Here is an 18,060-nt window from a genome sequence, read left to right on the forward strand (position 1 = left end):
TTTCCAACAAGTTGATGGTTTTTTTTATTAAATACTGAGATCATTAAACAGATATTAAAAAAATTAAAGCATGTTTGTTTTCAAATAAAAATATTTTTATTTTTATACTTTCTAAAAACATTATTATTCATATCATCAAATTTAAATATAAGTTACAGATTGCTTTGTATAATGAGATGAAATATGAACTAAAAGCAACAAATATATATAATCGGTAATAAGGCTGAAAAAGTGAATATGAAAAAACAAGCAAGTTCTGCAAATAAGATACAATTATTGTAGATATATTTCTCTATATAGATACTTATTTTCTATCGTATTTTTTCGCTGAATGACAGGAAATACGTTAAACCTACTTAAGAGATAAGCTTAGTGATAGACAACTGATGAGAAACTGACTGGTCAGACTCCTCTCTTTACACACATTTTCAACACACACACAAAGGACGACACTTGGCTTATCTTTGAAAGTCAGAATACATTTTAAGTAGACATCATTACGTCCGCCCCGCAAATGACTTTGACAACAACATAAATCCATTAACATCAGCGCATTAAAAGCGACAGAGGGAAAGAAAAGCACACTTTGTCGTTGAATTTTCCACTGAATGGAGTTTTGTGTGTTTCTACCTATTTAAACAATTTCTCGACAATAGAAATTAGATTTGAACTCTTGGCTTTTGTCGCGCTTTAAAACTTGGATTTGTACAGGTGGTAAGCCATAAGATGTTACAAATGGTTGAATATTCCTTTGTTGTCTTATCGATTTTTATACCCGTTACTTAAAAAATAAGTAAAAGGGTATATTGTTTTCGTTGGAATTTATGTAACAGGGAGAAGGAGGCATCTCAGACCCTATAAAATATATATATTCTTGATCAGCATCAACAGCCGAGTCGTTATAGCCATGTGTATCTGTCCGTCTGTCTGTCTGTCCGTCCGTGTAAGCGCCTAGATCGCAGAGACTATAAGAGATACATATACCAAATTTGGCACACAAATTTCTATAGACCCCACGCAGATCGTTTGTTTTAAATTTTTGACACGTTCGTTTGTCTGTATGAACAAAAGGATCTCAGAAACTATAAGAGATAGATAAACCAAATTTGGCACACAGCTTTCTATATACCCCACGCAGATCAAGTTTGTTTCAAATTTAAGCCACGCCCCCTCCGCCCCTGCAAACCACCACACCCACAGTTTTTAAGATAATACGTATTTTGTGGTAATTAACGTTATCTTTTAGTATTATCTATTATCCTATTGAATCGCATCAAGAGCGGACAATTAGAAAATCAGTTATGGCGAATTAAAGTTTTCAGAGCAAAACAAGTATTTTCTTTAAAGTACTTTTACGTGTATTGAAGTAAGTAACGGGTATCCTATGGTCGGGATCTCGACTATAGCCTTTCCGTCTAGTTTTTTTTCTTCCCTTTACTTTTTGTGGTTGTTGTCTCTTGTTATGCGGTTCTTTGTATTGCTTTGTTGTCATTTCTCGGTGGCATTTTCTCACTGGCGTTTTCTTTTATCTTTCAATTCGGTTTAACAAGTACATATTTTAGGTGGCTGAGATTTTTCAACGAGAAAAGTAATTTTGCATTTTATACGATTATAATAAATTTAGAGATAATCAGGCAACATAACAAACTCACTATGGAGGACTTGAAATGTCTACATTACTAACAATATGGTTAAGAGTAAAGCTAATTAGTATTGGTGTGACCGGAAATGGACTTAAAATGGCGACCTGATCATTTGATCGATTTACGAGAGTAAGAAAAAGTTTTATCGATTGCATTTGTTGACTTACCTCGATAACACTATCACTGCCCAGTCCGCAGATTTTATTCTTGTTGTTGTGCAGCTGCTCCAACTGTTGTTTGCGCTGTTTGCGCTGTTTACGCGTGGCTAAACGCAGTCCGCCGCCCCCTTTACCGCCGCCCACAACCTGCGCTGCAATGACAATTTCGTCGTCTTCGTCGTCGTCGCCGTCGCCGTCGTCGCCACCAACACCGCCAGTGTTATCGTCGTCGCCGTCGTCGTCGTCGTTTAGTACTAAACCAGCAGGTGGCGTGCCACTCAAATTATATTCATCGATATCGGCTGCTGTGTCCGGCAGCAAATCCAAATCACTTTGAAAGCTCAAATCCAAATCTTGGGGTAATTTTGCATACTTTTGATGATTTTTCATTTTTCTAGCTTATTTGTAGCCTTATTATGCAGCGTTGCATGAGTCATGCCATGTGCATTGATGTCCTCTGGATAATGGACACTGTTATTGAGAATTATTGTCTTGATTATGTTATTGTTGCAATACGCGCGACGTCTTTGTATCTCTTCTTGTTAAGTCTTACACACAACAACAAGCGCACACACATACAGACTCACACAATTCTGCACAAACATGAACCAAAACAAAAATGAGCACAATCGATTTTTCCGTTCGTTTCCTCTGCACTTTGTTTTTGGCCCACTAGCAATAATAATAACAACAACAGGTTCTTGGTTTAGCTGCACTTCAATGCAACAAATTGAACGCAACTCGTTGACTCCAATTGAAACGTCCTGGTGCGCTCGTAGGTGCCGCTGTGGCAGCACCCTTTTCACGTCTTTGCTACGTAATTAACACAAACAAACACACATACATACATTCATGAAATTGCAAATGCACTTTCCTTTACTGACTCACACACACCCACACATTCACGCAAACTTTGTTTAGCTTGCGAGTTGGCGATAAAAATTCGATTCGATATGCTTCTATACTTGTTCTGTTTCCAATTAGATAGTTTTATGCGCTCGTTCGACTTTGATTTTCATTTGTTTTTCACCGTAAAGACGTCTGCACGCCAACAAAATCGCATCGCGTATAAAACACAGCGCCAATGCCGAATGCCGCTTCCCCCTGTGTGACGGTTTTAATATCTGTATATGTATGTGTGTGTGTGTGTAGGGGCTGATTCAGTGCTGCCACCCGGCCCAAAAGGTTGGCCCCAGAAACAAATTTCCGATCTGGCAGGTCGTACCATGTATGTCTAATTTCAAAAATATTAATCACTAAGAAAAACAACCTTTTTATTAATTTTCTCTTAATTTAAATTTTTTTCAGAATTTTTGTTAAAATTTTGTCGATTTTTTAAAAAAATTTAGAATTAAATGTGGGCTGACAAAACTTTAAACCTTCATTAAAATTGATATCTTTATTTTATTTCATTTCGTATTTCAAATTTTCATCATTTTATTGTTAAAAAAATTTTATTTGTTAAAAAGTTATAGCATTTTGAAATTTTCAATTTAACTTAAATTTAAAAAATCAGTGCTGGCAACTTTTTGAGCAGAGATGCCGTCGCACAGCTGATGTTAAAATGAGCCATCGATACTATCGATATAAATGCTCAACTTTTTATCAGAGTAGATAAAATAGCAATCAGCCTTTGTCACGTAGCAGCAAACAGTTTATCGAAACTGGAAAATTTAAATTTTAGCTTTTGCAAATTTGAAAATGCGATAACTTTGAAATTAATTAACATTTTGATGAAAATTTAAAATTCGAAATTCCAAAAAAATATATATAAATTTTAATGAAGGTTTGAAGCTCGTCAGACCAAGGGGACAAAAGTTAAAAATTGTATTGTAAAAAGAAAAAAAAATATATCATAAAATCGAGAAAATTCTAACAAAAAATCAGCAAAAATTTTAAAAATTCTAGCTTCAAAAATAAGAAAAATTTCAATTTAGTCAAATTTTCGTAATTGCAACTAAATATTTTTTTTTTATTAAACTAGAACAAGTTGCCAGATCGGAAAATTTTGCAGGGCTGGCAGCCCCAATTTACAGCACTCTCCGCAGTTTTCGTGCCATTTAAGCGACAAGTTTAAATTTATTTATTGCAATTTTTAAAATGACATACTTTGCAGTAAAACAATAATTTTAAGTAAATTTGAAATTTAAAATTTTTTAAAATAAAGGTTAAAATTTTAATGAGGGCTTGAAAATTGTCACCCCAAGAGGAGAGAAGTTCTAAATTTAATGTTAAAAAATTTATTATAAAACGCAGAAAATTCCAACACAAATTTTGCAGAATTAAAAAAAAATAGCTTATTTGTTGTTTTTAAAAATTTATAGAAAATAATTCTGCAGCACCGGTTTTAAACAAAATATTTTGTAAAATTATACTTTGATTAAGTTCTATAATCAGTTGTTTCTTTGAAATTTACCGTAACTACCAATAATTCCATGAAAGATATATGTTTGTGCATCTCTTGAAAATTAACATCATTTTATAAACTCACCTAGTCTTAAAAACGGGATACATGTAAGATGAATCTTGTTACCAGAAACATGATTGTAAATTTATAATTATAAAATAAAATAAAATTTGTATTCTTAAAATTCGAGTGATTTTCAATCTTTTCTAACTTTAAGGTCATGCAATTGTAGAATTGAAAATAAATGGTAAAAAATACAGATTTTTTTTATAAACTTTGTTTTGAAATTAAAATGGATATTAAATAGCCCTTTACAATAAAATAAGCAGGGTTTAATTGTATTTAAAGAATGTTTTTTTCAGTTGATTTATTTAAAAGCAGTTTGCTGAAATTATTTATTTTTTGTTGTCGATTTTGTCCCTTTATAGTTAATATCATAGAGATTCCATACACATTTACTTTTTTCTGAAATATATTAATATTCTTATGAATATGAAATTAGATCCATTAAAAATAAATTCTTAAAAAGGAAAAGCATCATTGTAGCTACCACAAAGTGTACTTTCTGTTGTTTTTGTTGTTGTTTGTCCTTATATACGCTGCTGATAAATTGTTGATAAATGTTGAAGCTTCCAAGGACAAAAGCGTCGTCGAATCGATTGAATTGAATAGTAAAAATTATTTAATTTAGCTATAAAATTGTGTAAATATATAAATATAAATACTGTTTGCTTACAATATATATCGCGTACACTCGCAAGTTTGTCAAATTGTTGAAAATAAATTATGACATTATTTATAAATAATAATGTTCTTCCCGCCCGTATCTGTTTTCATCTAATTGAAATTAGCTTGTGTACAAATAAATATAGTTATAAGTTTGCGGCAATAAAATGCTTTAAGTACATACATTCGTTTCGTTTCGCTTTTTTTTGTTTTGTTCATCATTTGCTTAGCTGTTAAGTTAAATGAAATTAAATTAATTACTGGCAACATTCTGGAGATGCTTTGCGTTTCATAAAAAATATTGCGCATGCGCCACCGTTAAGCCCAAAAAAAAGCAGTTTCGGGTAATGAAAATGAGTGTTAAATAGTGAATTAGTATGGGATAATGCATTTCAATGGGTTTATTTATAATTTTAAGTATTTTAGGATGCCGCAAATAACTTTAAGTTATTTAGCGAGTTTGAAAGAGCAGCGCATGCGCCTTGTCTGAACGAATAGCTTAACTTAATCATTAGCCTAAACAAATTCACCCCGTCTTAAAGTTTATAATCGACCTGTGTAAAATTAAGTTAAAAAAAAAATAAAAACATGGCAAGCGCTTAGGCGTAACTTAAATTAATATATAGACTAAAATAGCTAGAGTCAACTATTGATGGTGTTGTTGCTGCTCCTGTAGCTGCTGCAGCAATTGTTGCTTCGATTCGGCTTTCACAGTTTTATAGCGATCCTTCTCCTCGGTATTCTCGGGCGGCTCACACTCAAACGATGCCATCGAGAGTGTGTTCTCATTAAGCACTCCATTGTGCTGCAGGTAGGCAATAACATTCGGCAATTTATCAAATGGACAGCAGACCTTCTTCCATTCATTGAACTCCATCACTTGTTTGGCGAGTTGTGAGCATTTCTCAAAGTTGATATGATTGTTTGGCAAACTATTTTCAAACAAAATATATATAAATTAAATTAATAAAATGTATAAAGTGTTTTGTAATTACTCACCGATTCGAGCAGCCTTCGTTCAGAAAATATAAATCCTTAACAAATAAACTAAAAAATGGAATGATTATGCGTTCGCGTTCCTCTGTGGCACCCTCGGAGCGCCACATGGCAGCTTTAAGCGTCGAGCGATAACTATTAAAATTCGATGTTGGATCCATTTGATGTTCCAGCACAGAAAATTTTGCCGATTGCACTTTAGACCACTGTACCAAATAAAAATACAAGTAGTTAAAGAATTGTTGCAGAAGTATTTATTTATTCATATATTTTACCGTCTTTTTTAGCCTGCCAATGGGTGCCAGGTTTAGACCAGCTATTATGGCCATCAGACTATTGAAATTGCCAATGTTAAAGCATTCGCGTGCCGTTTCAATCCAATATTCAATAATGCGCACACGCTGCTTCTTCTTGGGATACTGCAAAGAGGGAAAAAATAAGGTTAATGAAATAACAAAATTTTGTAAAATTGATCAATTACGACGAAATAAGGTTAAAATATCTTAAAAAAATTTCATTTAAAGGAAAACCTTGCAGAGAGAAACCTTCATATAAAGACAAAGTTGGAATACAAATTATATAGACAGTTGGGAAGTTAAGTTGGAAACAACAATTATAATTCGTTAGAAATTATCGGTTTAGTACACTAAATAACTTAATATATATAAAAATTCGTTTAATCAATAAATAAAAACAAAGTTTTAAGCAAAACAAAAATAAAGAAGTTCACTAAAGCGATGCTTGACTGTCTGGCTATATTATGGTTTAATTTACTATAGCTCTTATCTTGATTAAGTTCTTGAGTATTACAACGAACATTTTGTTGTTACTTTGCAGGTTACCATTATCAAGTCTTCTTATCTTGTGCGATTCTACGTGCTTCTTTATCAAATCTTGCTTAACATTATCCAATTCATAATAATTATTGATATTTTTCCATTGCTTTTAAGGCTCCTTCTTAATGCAGTTCCTAAATTTATTGATTTAACCAATGCCATGTTGTACATTTGTTTTAATCCTTTTTTATGACTTTGGCAATATGTTAGCATAAGCTAATCCCTTGCATACATTCATCCCTTGCAAATACCTCCTGCTATTCACCCACCTTAACAATTTCGCTGGCCGTCAAGTAGCTGAGACGATTGAACCACTGCACATACGATTCCAAATTGCGTGTCTTTTTCATATCGTTCAAGGAGTTGCCAACTGTTGTTCCCGCTCCCGTTGCCACTCCTGTTCCGGCTGGAACTGTGGCAGCACCAACTCCATCGTTTGTTGCCTTTTTCGCCTGCTGATAATCCTTGGCAAATGCCTGAACAAACTCCTCGGGTCCAATGTGCGATAGACGCTCCAATTCGATGGCCGTTAGCTGATGGGCCAAATGCTCGCAACTGGGACAGATGTCCATAATGCCAAATACATCATCCGGTTGTGGTGTGCTGGACGCCGAGTTGCTGCCACTCGTTGAGTTGCCAGTGCTGCCGCCACTCGATGATCCGCCGCCACTTGTGGCAACTCCATTTGTGGCATGTCCACTCGCTGATGTATGAGAGCTGCCCAGAAATGTTTGAAATGGATTATGCAAATGTAAATGATGATGATGATGATGATTCTGTTGATGATTCGGTTGCGATTGCTGCTCCAAGCTGGCTTCGTTATTAAGTGTCTGTAGGAATTCCTCGTACTGCTCCAGTTCTGTTAATCTGGCCACGAGTAACTGAAGAATACGCGACACTTGCTTGCCCAGGGAGTTGTCAATGTAGACACATTTTCTGGCCAGGATGCGCACCTGATTCATGAGACGTTCATCCCGAAAATCATAGGGAAAGATTTCAATCCATTCGGATAGCAAACGTATGCAATGCTGTGCCGAACGCTGTGTCAATGTGCGTTGCTGTGGCTTCGGTTCCAACTCCAAATCATGACCAGCAACAGCAGTTGCTCCTCCCTTGCGCTGGGTCAACGGCGAGGCGGAATTCAAGTGAGCAACTGCTTCATCCACGACATCGCAACCAGCTGCAGATGCTGCCTGTTGTTGTTGCTGCTCCCAATTGGTTGAGATCTGTGCGAGCAACTCATGTGGCCGTATAAAGAGGCGTGCACTGAGTAGAAACGCGGAGAGATAACCATGCTCCGGATAGTATTCATGCGTTGGCACCATGTGCATGATTAGCGACTGCAATGTACCCGACTGCAATTTACCCTCACAGTAAACCAGATGCCCCTCTTTTGGCTCCTTGCTGAGTCCCAAGGATTTGCTCTGCTGTGGCGGACCATAGCTCAAGGGTTTCTCCAACAACTGGGACTTTTCCACATGCGAACTGTCGCGTCGATGAGTGACCAATGTTTTGGCCACAATTCCAATTCCACTGCCAGCGCTGCTGTTGCTCCTTTGTGTCTTAAGATCCGGCAAAGTCTTGTGTGTTGTCGTTGTTCCCGTTCCCGTTCCAGTTCCAGTTCCTCCGCCTCCTCCTACGGTTTTGGCCTTCAGATTGAGATTGATGTTGGCACTGCCAGTGCTGCCACTGCGGCCATTTGTGGCACTATTGATGCCGCCGTTGCTCGACGACGACATTTGAATCCTGACTGAATCCTGATCCAACTTCTGCCGACCTTTCTATGCTTGCGACGCATTCGCAAGCAGCACGAAGAGCTGAAAAAATGGAGAAAGGCAACGAATTAGTTGAATGCCAACAGCAAAAGCAATAAATGAAAGGAATCCTTATAAAAAAAAAGAAGAATTTAATGGGAAATAGAAAATGGAAAATAGCAAAAGGCAATTGCCAATTGACAAATGACAAATGGACACCTGAACATTTAATCGTCCTAAGCAATTAGCTGCTTGTCTATAAAGGAATCATAGAAGAGAAGAAGGGTTGAATATGAGACTTGTCATTGGGGTAAACCCATTTAATCCTTTGGACCCACATGACATTTTCATTGCTTAATTAAGCTGTCCTGCAACATATTCATGTTAATGAATGTCAGCTCTGTAACTGATAATTACACTTAAAGCTACTTTATTCCAAGTTCATTGAAGCTTTCAGGTTTTTTTCAAAGTTTAAGCTGCTTTATGAACAATTTATATAACACGCTTATTGTAATAAATTAAATACAACTGATCTGAATTCATAAGCCGGCCGAATTTCTTTTAAAGTTTTTAGTCGTCTTTCCAAAGTTCGTTGTAAGCATAGAATCAGGTAAAAGTGATCAGAATACTGTATTCAGTTAAAGCTACTTAATTTCAAGTTTCTTAAAGTTTTTCAAGTGCTTTTTAAAGCTATAACTGTCATATTTATTATAATAAAACTACGTACGCCTTTCAGTTGCTTTTCAGAGCTCTGCTATCTAAGTATACCCTGAGCCCATTGAAAATGGGCAAAAAAGGTTATAATGTGTTTGGCAGTGTATGTAACAGGCAGAAGAGGGCGTGGCCCACCCCTATATATATTCTTGATCAGGATCGGTTGGGTCTTGTCCGTCTGTCCTTCTGTCCGTCTGTTTGAAAGCGTCGATTTCATAGACCATAAGAGCTAGAGACTTCAAACTTGATATGTAGGTTCCTGGATACCATAGGCAGATCAACTTTGTTTTTATTATTGGATCGGACCACTATATATTATAGCTGCCATAGGAACGATACATCGAAAATTAAGTTTTAGTATGAAATTTTTTTTTGTTTTTTTGAGATTTCTTAACCAAACTGTTAGAATATGCATTTAAGTTGGTTGTTGTACATTCTGACCAAATTTGGTTTAACTCGGATCCATATATAATATAGCTGCCAAAGGAACAATTGGTCGAAAATCAACCTCAGTTCAGAGTACCTAGGCACAGGGTATCCTACTGTCGAGCGTGCTCGACTGTAACCGCCCACTCGTTATTAAAGTATTCAATCAGATATTCATATAAATCATCAATCCACAATTCTCATTAAATTGAACAGAAAATTAACTTAACCTCAATAATTTTGTATCTCAACAAATTAAAAATTTTTTTTGTTTCGTAAAATAAACAGTTTTTTATAATAACCAATAAAAAGAGATCTTAACTCAAATTTTATTTAAAGCTATATATGTAAAAGATTATGAAAGCTTTCTAAGGTATATTTATAATAATGTAAGCTAAAGTTAATCTTTGAGCGTTGAGTTAAAGAATAAGAAGATCTGTAAATAAATTCAGCTATTTTGTAAATTAATTCTTATTTAATTTTATACTCAGAATCTGTCTTATGATCAATATTAAAGAAAAGTTGATAAAGATGTGCAATCACAGCCAGTCAAATTTATCTTTGTTAAAGTTAATTAAAGCTTTCCAGGTGCTTTTAAGTCAATCATATGATCTCTCTTAATTCACACACAACTGTCATTGAAACAGAGACACGATTTCAAAGAAGACACAACACGAACCATAGCAAAAAGACAATAAACATAAGTGGAAACTGGAAAAGTGCATAGAATAAAGTCAATTCACAGAAAATGGAAAATGAATAAGCACAGTAAATGCGGCTATTGATTGGTGAAGGCGACACTTAAACACGTAAGCACAACCCACACACACAAATAAAGACAGAGACAATATAAAAACTCCTCCCTCTCCTCTACAGATTTGGGGGCCAATCCAAAGAAGAGATAATGAAACTACAAAGCTTGAGCTTGTAGTAAATATAAACTGTTAATTTGCTATGAAAATCATTTGAGCTGCTTATCAAAGCAGCGGGAGGGGAATAACACGAGAATTACAAATATTAATTAACAACAAAACGACAAAAATAAAAATGCCAAATATGGGTCAACGAATTGGAAGGGTGAATGCAAAGAGGAAGGGGGAAATGGGGGCTTGGGGAAGTAAAGGGTCTACATGTTAATTGAATTATGAGCAGAGTAAAAGAAGAAGCAGCAGCAGAAGCAGCAGCCACAGAAGACGACAGGTTAAGGCAGAGGTGAAAATGAGTCCCCCCCCTCCACCGCCATTGCTGAGGGTGCGACCCAGTTCAATTTTCACTTTTCTTGGCATATTGCACGCTTCACAACACGCTTGGGTGCTAGGGGAGGTGTTTGGGGTGGGGGGATGACGAGGGGTCAGAACATTTATTAACTGTAGGACAAACAGAAATCAATTTCGAATGCGGTAAAAGCAAATTAAAATCTATATTTATAACGTTTACACTATATGCCAACAACAACAACAACAACAACGAGTCCATTAACAGCAACAAATGAGAGGAATGCACGACGCAGCAGCAGCGGCATCGGCAGCAATGCCATAAAAGCTTAAAACAACAACAACTGTAAAAACAAGAACAACAACAAGCAAAGCGCACCATAATTTGTATACAAAAGCAAAGCGTGGGCAAAGGAGAAAGAGAAAGATGCGAGGGAACAGACAACGGCAACGGCAATGACAGACATAAACACACACACACACACACACTCATATGTGTATGTATGTATGTATGTATATAGCAAAAGGCGGAGAAGAAATGTAGACAAGTCAATAAATGGGGCCGTGGCCAGGCAGAAGAAGAAATGAAACAACCCCACAAACAGAAGGATGAATAGATGGGATGGGATGGATGCATGGATGGATGGTTGGTTGAATGAATGAGTGCATGCCGAGAGTAGGTAGCCACTTCAGTTGTAGCCGATTTCTAATTGGAACTCACCTGCCTGCTGCAGTCGCAGTTACAGCTCCGTTGCATTTTATTACTAAATGTATGTAAATTATTACGCACACACACACGCGCGCGCCAACACAACTGAGAGTAATTTTTATTGCTATTGATCACTAATACATTGTTACTCGTCTGACCCTCTAATCTAGCTCTCCAACTCTCTTACTCTCTCTCACTCTCTTGCACTGAAATCAGGACAGCTTGTGTATAGCAAAGGGGCGCTGCCTATCAAAAGTGGAACACACGATGCTGCTGCAGTTGGCCAGACGGGATCGGGGTCGGGGGTTAGTTTGTGTTTGCAAAACCAATTTACAATACGCGAAAGGTGAGCGTCGCGACGTCGTCGCCCTCGTCTTGTCTCGTCTCGCGTTGCGTTGCGTCGTTTAAGCTCTTTGCTCTCACCACCTTTTTTACGCCGCTCGTGCTGTCACCCCCGCAGCAGCAGCAGCAGTTACAGTCGCAGTCGCATATGGCGGCCGCCTTTTGCGTTTTTCGTTTGGTCAGCACAAATATTGTATGTACATAAATATGTATGTAAAATAAATTTTAGTATATTGGAAATGCACTGTATATATGTTGTATTGTACGGTTTGCGTACGTTTATTTTTTTTGGTAAAAATGCGTCTTTTGCATTCGATATTGACGACGCTTTACTTTTGTATTTGTATGTATGTATGTTGCGCGCCGACCGGTTTGTTTGCTACGCAGAATTTTCTTTTCCACTTTCTTTACGCCGCCCTTGCACTGCTTTTTTGTTATTGCTGATTTTGCGTGCTATTTTTTGTAAATTAGTTGCAGCATTCACTTTTTATATTATTTACACAGCACGTTCGCCTTTCGCTTTTTATTGCATTAATTATGCATATATAGCGCCAATTAGCAGCGTTTATGCCCGAAATTGCCGTTCTCCACGGAACCAATAGGCAAGGAGTGCGAAGACAAAACAAAAACTACGAGAGCAGTGTGAGCTTGCGTTGCCACCCAGCCCAAAAGGTTGGTCTCACAAAAAATTTCCGATCCGGCAAGCCCAGGTGCCAAAAATAGTACCATTTCTAAAAAAAAATACTTTTTTTTTAATTTACTTAATTTGAAGATAGAATTTTGTAAAATTTTGCATAACTTTCGTTAGAATTTTGTGAATTTTTTTGGATTAAATTAAATAAACTTTGTTACACAACTTCTCCCCTTGAGGCCAACCTTTATTTTCTTTATTTCGATTTAAAAATTTACATTAAGTTTGATAAGTTTTTGCCACATGATTTCTAAAAAAAAAAACTAAAAAGATTTGAATTGTGCGCCGATTCAGATTGTGATCAAAGTATCGATTTGTATATCGATCGGTCAACTTATTTTGTCGATATTGTCGCCCATCACTGATAAGAATTGGATATTCAAGAACGCGAAAAAATCAAAACAAATTGATAAATTTGATGAAAATTTAAAATTCTTGGGAAGAGATGTTAGAAAACTTAATTCTAAAAGAAAAATACTAGAAATCAAGAAAATTCTTACAAAAATTCTGCAAAAATTTAAAAAATTCTAGTTTTAAAATTAAGAAATTGCCAAATCGGTGAATTTAACAGCCTTTGGACCGGGTGGCAGCCTTCCACACCAGTGCTGCCAAGCTTTTAGGGGGAACAATAGCTGTTTCTGTCTGGAAAACAACTAATATTTTTATTGTGGGCACTTTACACAACTTAACCAAATATATTAGTAGCAAGACTTAGCTGAAAATACATTTAAAATAGCCAGATTTCCAGCTAATAGCAGTTGTGCAACTTCTCCAGCAAACGAACTCTGAATATAACCAGATCTAGCTATAAAATAGCTAAGTTGACAACAGTGCAACTTTAGTCGGCAGAGAAATACAACGCAAAGTGTAACAAAATTTGCAGCGAAAAACAACACCACCTTTTGACTTTATTGCAAAACACATATACGCCACCTATGGTTTTTTGGTTTAAAAGTAGATTCTTATCGACAATCGTCCCTGTTTCATTCATTCTCCGCTTTAAAATCAATTTACCGAAAAAAAAAACAACACAAAAGCCAACAAAAGGCAAACACAAGGAGTGCAGCGATCGGAGAAGACAGCAGCTGACATAAGGATTAAGTGACTATCAGAGGCTGGCGACATTTAAATGGCCAATGGCAATGGGAACAACATTAACACGGAGGATGCAGCGGCGACAGCGACGGCAACAACAATACAACAACAGCAACAACACCTGACAGGCGACGGCGTTGGAGCCTGCGGCGATGCCAAACAGCAAACGGCAGCAGCAGCAGCAACAACAACACGCGGCAGCAGCATTAATGATTTGGTTGCAGATTTGTTTTTAAATGGCAGCAGTCGCGGCGATTACACAAATATACGAGCTACAACAACAACAGCAGCGGCGACAACAACAGCAACAACAACAGCTGCAACAACAACTGCGACTAGCAACAACACCTCGTCGAGCTCCTCCTCCACGTTTTCCTTTAAGCATTTTCTCAACAGCAGCGGCACAATAACAGCGCCCACAAGCACAGTTACATCTCTAGATGCCACATGTGGCACGAGTAGCGGTTGCAGTCAAAGTGGCAACGCAACAAATGTCAATGCCACGACAACAACAACATCGCTGCAGACATCAACGGGCGCCAGGCCAAAGGTGCCACAATCCGCGTCCGTTAGCCACATGCAACCGGATTTGAATGGCAGCAGCAGCGCCGCCTCCAAGATGAAACGATCGCCGCGCTTCAGCTCCTTTGACTCGCAGGCGAGTCTGGCCGAGTATGCGGCATGTGGCAGTGGCGGTGGCAGTGGCAATGTCGGTGGCAGCACACGACCACGTCCAGATCTGCGTCTGGAGGTGGAACGCACTGGCGTTGTGCTGGATGATGATGACGATGATCATGTGGGTCTCGCCCAGGTGCGCAACAGTCGCCTCTACGACGAGCGCGTCGATGATGGTGAGTCCGGTGTTGTAGGAACTGTCAAATGCTCTGTTTATATGTTCATTTATCTCCACAGATATCTTTCCCTCAGCTGCCTCGAATCTGCAGGCGACTGCCAGCAACTCACGCTATGTGCCGCGATCCTATTCCAGCTATGATATGCCGCCACCACATGCGGCAGGCGCTGCCTCCTCTTCGCCCCGTCGCCGACCTGCATTGCGTCCCAATCGTTTGGTTTTGGCCACAGCGCCCAAAATGAAGCTCGATCTGCCGCTGGACACGTCAAACGTGGCCGGTGCCGGTGCAGGTGCCGCTTTGGCTTTGCCAGACTTTGTGCAGGATCATTTGTCGGAGGCGTGGTGTCAGGAGGCGCATCTCAGCTCGCCACCCAATTCCCCACTAGGCGCTGCCGAGGCGCCCAGCTGTAGTGGTGCTGTGGGTGGCGGAGCGCTGCTTCTGCCCATCGCTGGACTGCCCAGTGCTGCCCAATCCTTGCCAGCGGCCAGCGAGGCAGGCGGTTCCACGGGTAAAATGCTCCCCGATTTTCTATCCGACGGCCCGATACTTCACTCGTCTCAGCGGATGGCGGATGTGGCCATTGGACTGCCTTCGAATTCCATCGACTCACCGCCACAGGAAACAGATGGAGCCACAATGCAGCTGTCCACGTTGCGCCAGGAAAACGAACGCTTGCAACGCGAACTCCAGGAGACGCGCGTTGAGCTGAGCAGCCAAACACGTCGAGTCCACGACGTCGAGCAGCAGTTACAGACGTTGACGGATGCAAGACGCAGGGAGACGCTGGCGGCAGCAACTCACACACAAACCACACAACGGTTGCGGCGTCAGGTGGCACAGCTGGAGGTGAGTTGTCAGCAGAGATTGAAAAATTATATACAAAAATTAAAACTAAAAACATTATCTATATGCATGTGAATTTCCCTGATATACTTTTTATATGGGGTGTCCTGAAAAATTACACATTTTTAATTTTTGTTGTTTATCAAAAACTGGAGTTGAGTTGAAAAAAATTAAACCCGAAATACTATTATATATGATATACTGTTTTTAAATTCTAATTATAAATTAAAGTTTATCTCTTAATATAGATGATTAGATGAAAAAATAGATAATATTTATAACTTATTTTTTTTTTCAATTTGATCTTCAACTTTGAATTTTTGTCAATATAAAAATTTTCATTTGAGTTGAAAAAATATAATCAAAGAAAAAATTGAATTCGAACTCTTTATGTTGATCGAAACATAAGATAAAGAATTAAATTATATTTATAACTAAATTTTTATTAAAGTCTGAACTCCAATTTTCAATTTTTGTTTAATAAACTTTGTTTAATAAAAAATTTGCAAATAAGAATTTCTATGATTTTAATAAAGCAATTGGAGTGTAACTTATATTTTTTAATTTTGTATTAAAAATTATGAAATAATATTTAAGCATCTCTTGTTATTTACAATGTATAATATAAATCCTATTTTAAATTTGTTTTATCACATTTTTCTAATTACGAGTGAAAATTAAAAGTAGTATTTGCTATAATTTTGTTATTTTGACTAAAAATTTTATTTACTTTGTTAATAAAAATCAATGAGTTCAACTACTTATAATACTTTCAGGCTGAATTGTTTACTTTGCGCGATGTCAGTGAGCAGGTTGGAGCAGCTGCTCCAGTGATGACTCCTGGTAGCAGCCACAGCAACAGCAGCAGCAGCAACACATCGCGTCCGTCCAGAACGCATCAATTGTCAAGGGATTTGCTGCGAGCTGCCGACAATGCCGAGCAGAACCTAAGGTGAGACTTCAAATAACACAATATCTTAAGTATCCAATGACTAATCTCTTCATCTTTTTCTTAGACAATTGCTAGTGGGAGTAGATAATCTGCGTCAAATGGCTGCAAATCTGGAGCATCCATCAGCAGCGGCAACGACGCCTCGAAGTCCCAATCCCGATCCGTACACCGATTTTAATTAATAGCCACATTTGTTGTTGGATGAGGATAATGGTTTTTAGAATGCGCTTTTTTCTCCGATTTTGTTTTGTATAATCATTTAAAGCCGCCCAATCAACGCCACCTAGAGCTTGTTTTTAGTATCTGAAATTCCCCAATTTATATATATATAATAACTTTATATATAAAAATAGCTGTGAAGAATTCAAACTGAAAGGATACGACAATTGAAGGAGCATCAAAGCGCAGACTCGTGATGTTGTTTTCAATTATCGGAATATATATATATATAAATTTTACTATAACAAAGTGTAGCATATTTAAAATTGTGTTGTATAAATAACAAACTGTTTGTATATTTATCAAAAATCATTAACAACCTATAATATGGAAAATCATCAAACAAACGACACAGTTGCAACATTAACTAAAAAAGAGAAACAACATTTAGATCTGCTAACAAGGGAATAATTAAATTAATTAATCAGCAAAACCTCCAGCAGACTGCGTAAATATATTTTGTTATAAACAAAATAAATGCAAGTATATTAAACTACATATATAAAAGAACTTGTGCACTTGTGTTCGTAGTTTGTGCTTTAACCGCAAAAACAACCAGTTTAATAAAATAGTAAAAAAATTGAAAATCTTGAAATATGTATGGAGATAAATAATTTATATTATTGTTTTTTGGTTGCCATTAAGTAAATTCGCACTAAATTTACTGTTTCTGATTGGTTATCATCTGATAATATATTTCTAACTATATTTAAGGTGGAACACGTTTCGAACTCCTTGTCATAGGGTACATTAATGTACCATAAAAGTAATGTTATGTAGCGGCAACCCCCACATTCAGGGATAAAACCGTCACTAAAACCATAACCGGAACCAAAAAACCAAAATGTTTCTAGCTGAAACTTATAGTAACCGATTCAGATATAACGGCTAATATCAGCTTAATCAAGGTTTTAATGTTAAGGTTTTATCATCGTTTTCCAACTAAATTTGATTTTTATTAGTGTTCTGAATAATAATATAATTAAATTTTTCTTTGAAATTAAAGAATTTTTTGTTATAATGTGTTGGCAGAAGAGAGCGTGGCAGACCTCCAAAGTATATATATATTTTTGATCAGGATCAACAGCCGAGTCGATATAGCCATGTCCGTCTGTCTGTCCGTCTGTCTGTCCGTCTGTTTGACCATAAGAGCTAGAGACTTCAAACTTGGTATGTAGGTTCCTGGATACCGTACGCAGATCAAGTTTGTTTTTATTTTTGGCTCGGACCTCTATATCATATAGCTGCCACAGGAACGGTAGGTTGAAAATGAAGTCTTAGTATGAAAAAGATATCTATTTTTTTTAGATATCTTAACCAAACTGATAGAATATGCATCTGGGCTGGTATCCTGACTTCATTTGGTTTAAATCGGACCACTATATCATATAGCTGTCATAGAACCGTTCGGTCAAAAATCAACTTTTAGTATGAAAATTTTTTTGGTTTTTTGAGATATATTAACCAAACTGTTAGAATAT

The 18,060-nt window shown here is 37.2% G+C and overlaps 3 protein-coding genes across 3 annotated transcripts in view; 1 reads left to right on the forward strand and 2 right to left on the reverse strand.

Annotated features, from left to right (window-relative positions):
- LOC117788350 (calcium-transporting ATPase type 2C member 1) overlaps nt 1-2,966 on the reverse strand; it is a 57,984-nt gene extending 55,018 nt beyond the window's left edge. The window contains exon 1 of the mRNA XM_034627096.1: nt 1,811-2,966. Coding sequence (XP_034482987.1) covers nt 1,811-2,191 — 381 coding nt within the window. The 5' untranslated portion in view covers nt 2,192-2,966. The remainder of the gene's footprint in view (nt 1-1,810) is intronic.
- A 1,897-nt stretch (nt 2,967-4,863) lies between these two features.
- LOC117788352 (ras-GEF domain-containing family member 1B-B) lies at nt 4,864-12,577 on the reverse strand. Its single transcript, XM_034627102.1, has 5 exons — nt 11,596-12,577; nt 7,036-8,583; nt 6,206-6,349; nt 5,934-6,136; nt 4,864-5,866 (listed from the first exon to the last, which is right to left on the reverse strand). Exons 2-5 carry the CDS (start codon nt 8,503-8,505, stop codon nt 5,581-5,583), a joined length of 2,103 nt encoding a protein of 700 aa, XP_034482993.1. The 5' UTR covers nt 8,506-8,583; nt 11,596-12,577; the 3' UTR covers nt 4,864-5,580.
- Nucleotides 12,578-13,459: 882 nt separating this feature from the next.
- LOC117788738 (serine-rich adhesin for platelets) lies at nt 13,460-17,166 on the forward strand. Its single transcript, XM_034627580.1, has 4 exons — nt 13,460-14,562; nt 14,624-15,411; nt 16,185-16,360; nt 16,425-17,166. Exons 1-4 carry the CDS (start codon nt 13,746-13,748, stop codon nt 16,540-16,542), a joined length of 1,899 nt encoding a protein of 632 aa, XP_034483471.1. The 5' UTR covers nt 13,460-13,745; the 3' UTR covers nt 16,543-17,166.
- The last annotated feature ends 894 nt before the right edge of the window (nt 17,167-18,060 follow it).

Source organism: Drosophila innubila (assembly GCF_004354385.1).
Source record: "Drosophila innubila isolate TH190305 chromosome 3L unlocalized genomic scaffold, UK_Dinn_1.0 0_D_3L, whole genome shotgun sequence".
NCBI classification, from domain to species: domain Eukaryota; kingdom Metazoa; phylum Arthropoda; class Insecta; order Diptera; family Drosophilidae; genus Drosophila; species Drosophila innubila.

Coding starts and splice junctions, on each gene's coding strand:
- LOC117788738 (XM_034627580.1), top strand. CDS start 13,746: ATGGCCAATGGCAATGGGAACAACATTAACACGGAGGATGCAGCGGCG. Junction 14,563..14,623: donor CGACGAGCGCGTCGATGATG/GTGAGTCCGGTG, acceptor TTATCTCCACAG/ATATCTTTCCCTCAGCTGCC. Junction 16,361..16,424: donor AATGCCGAGCAGAACCTAAG/GTGAGACTTCAA, acceptor TCTTTTTCTTAG/ACAATTGCTAGTGGGAGTAG.
- LOC117788352 (XM_034627102.1), bottom strand. CDS start 8,505: ATGTCGTCGTCGAGCAACGGCGGCATCAATAGTGCCACAAATGGCCGC. Junction 6,137..6,205: donor TTGGCAGGCTAAAAAAGACG/GTAAAATATATG, acceptor TATTTGGTACAG/TGGTCTAAAGTGCAATCGGC. Junction 5,867..5,933: donor AACGAAGGCTGCTCGAATCG/GTGAGTAATTAC, acceptor GTTTGAAAATAG/TTTGCCAAACAATCATATCA.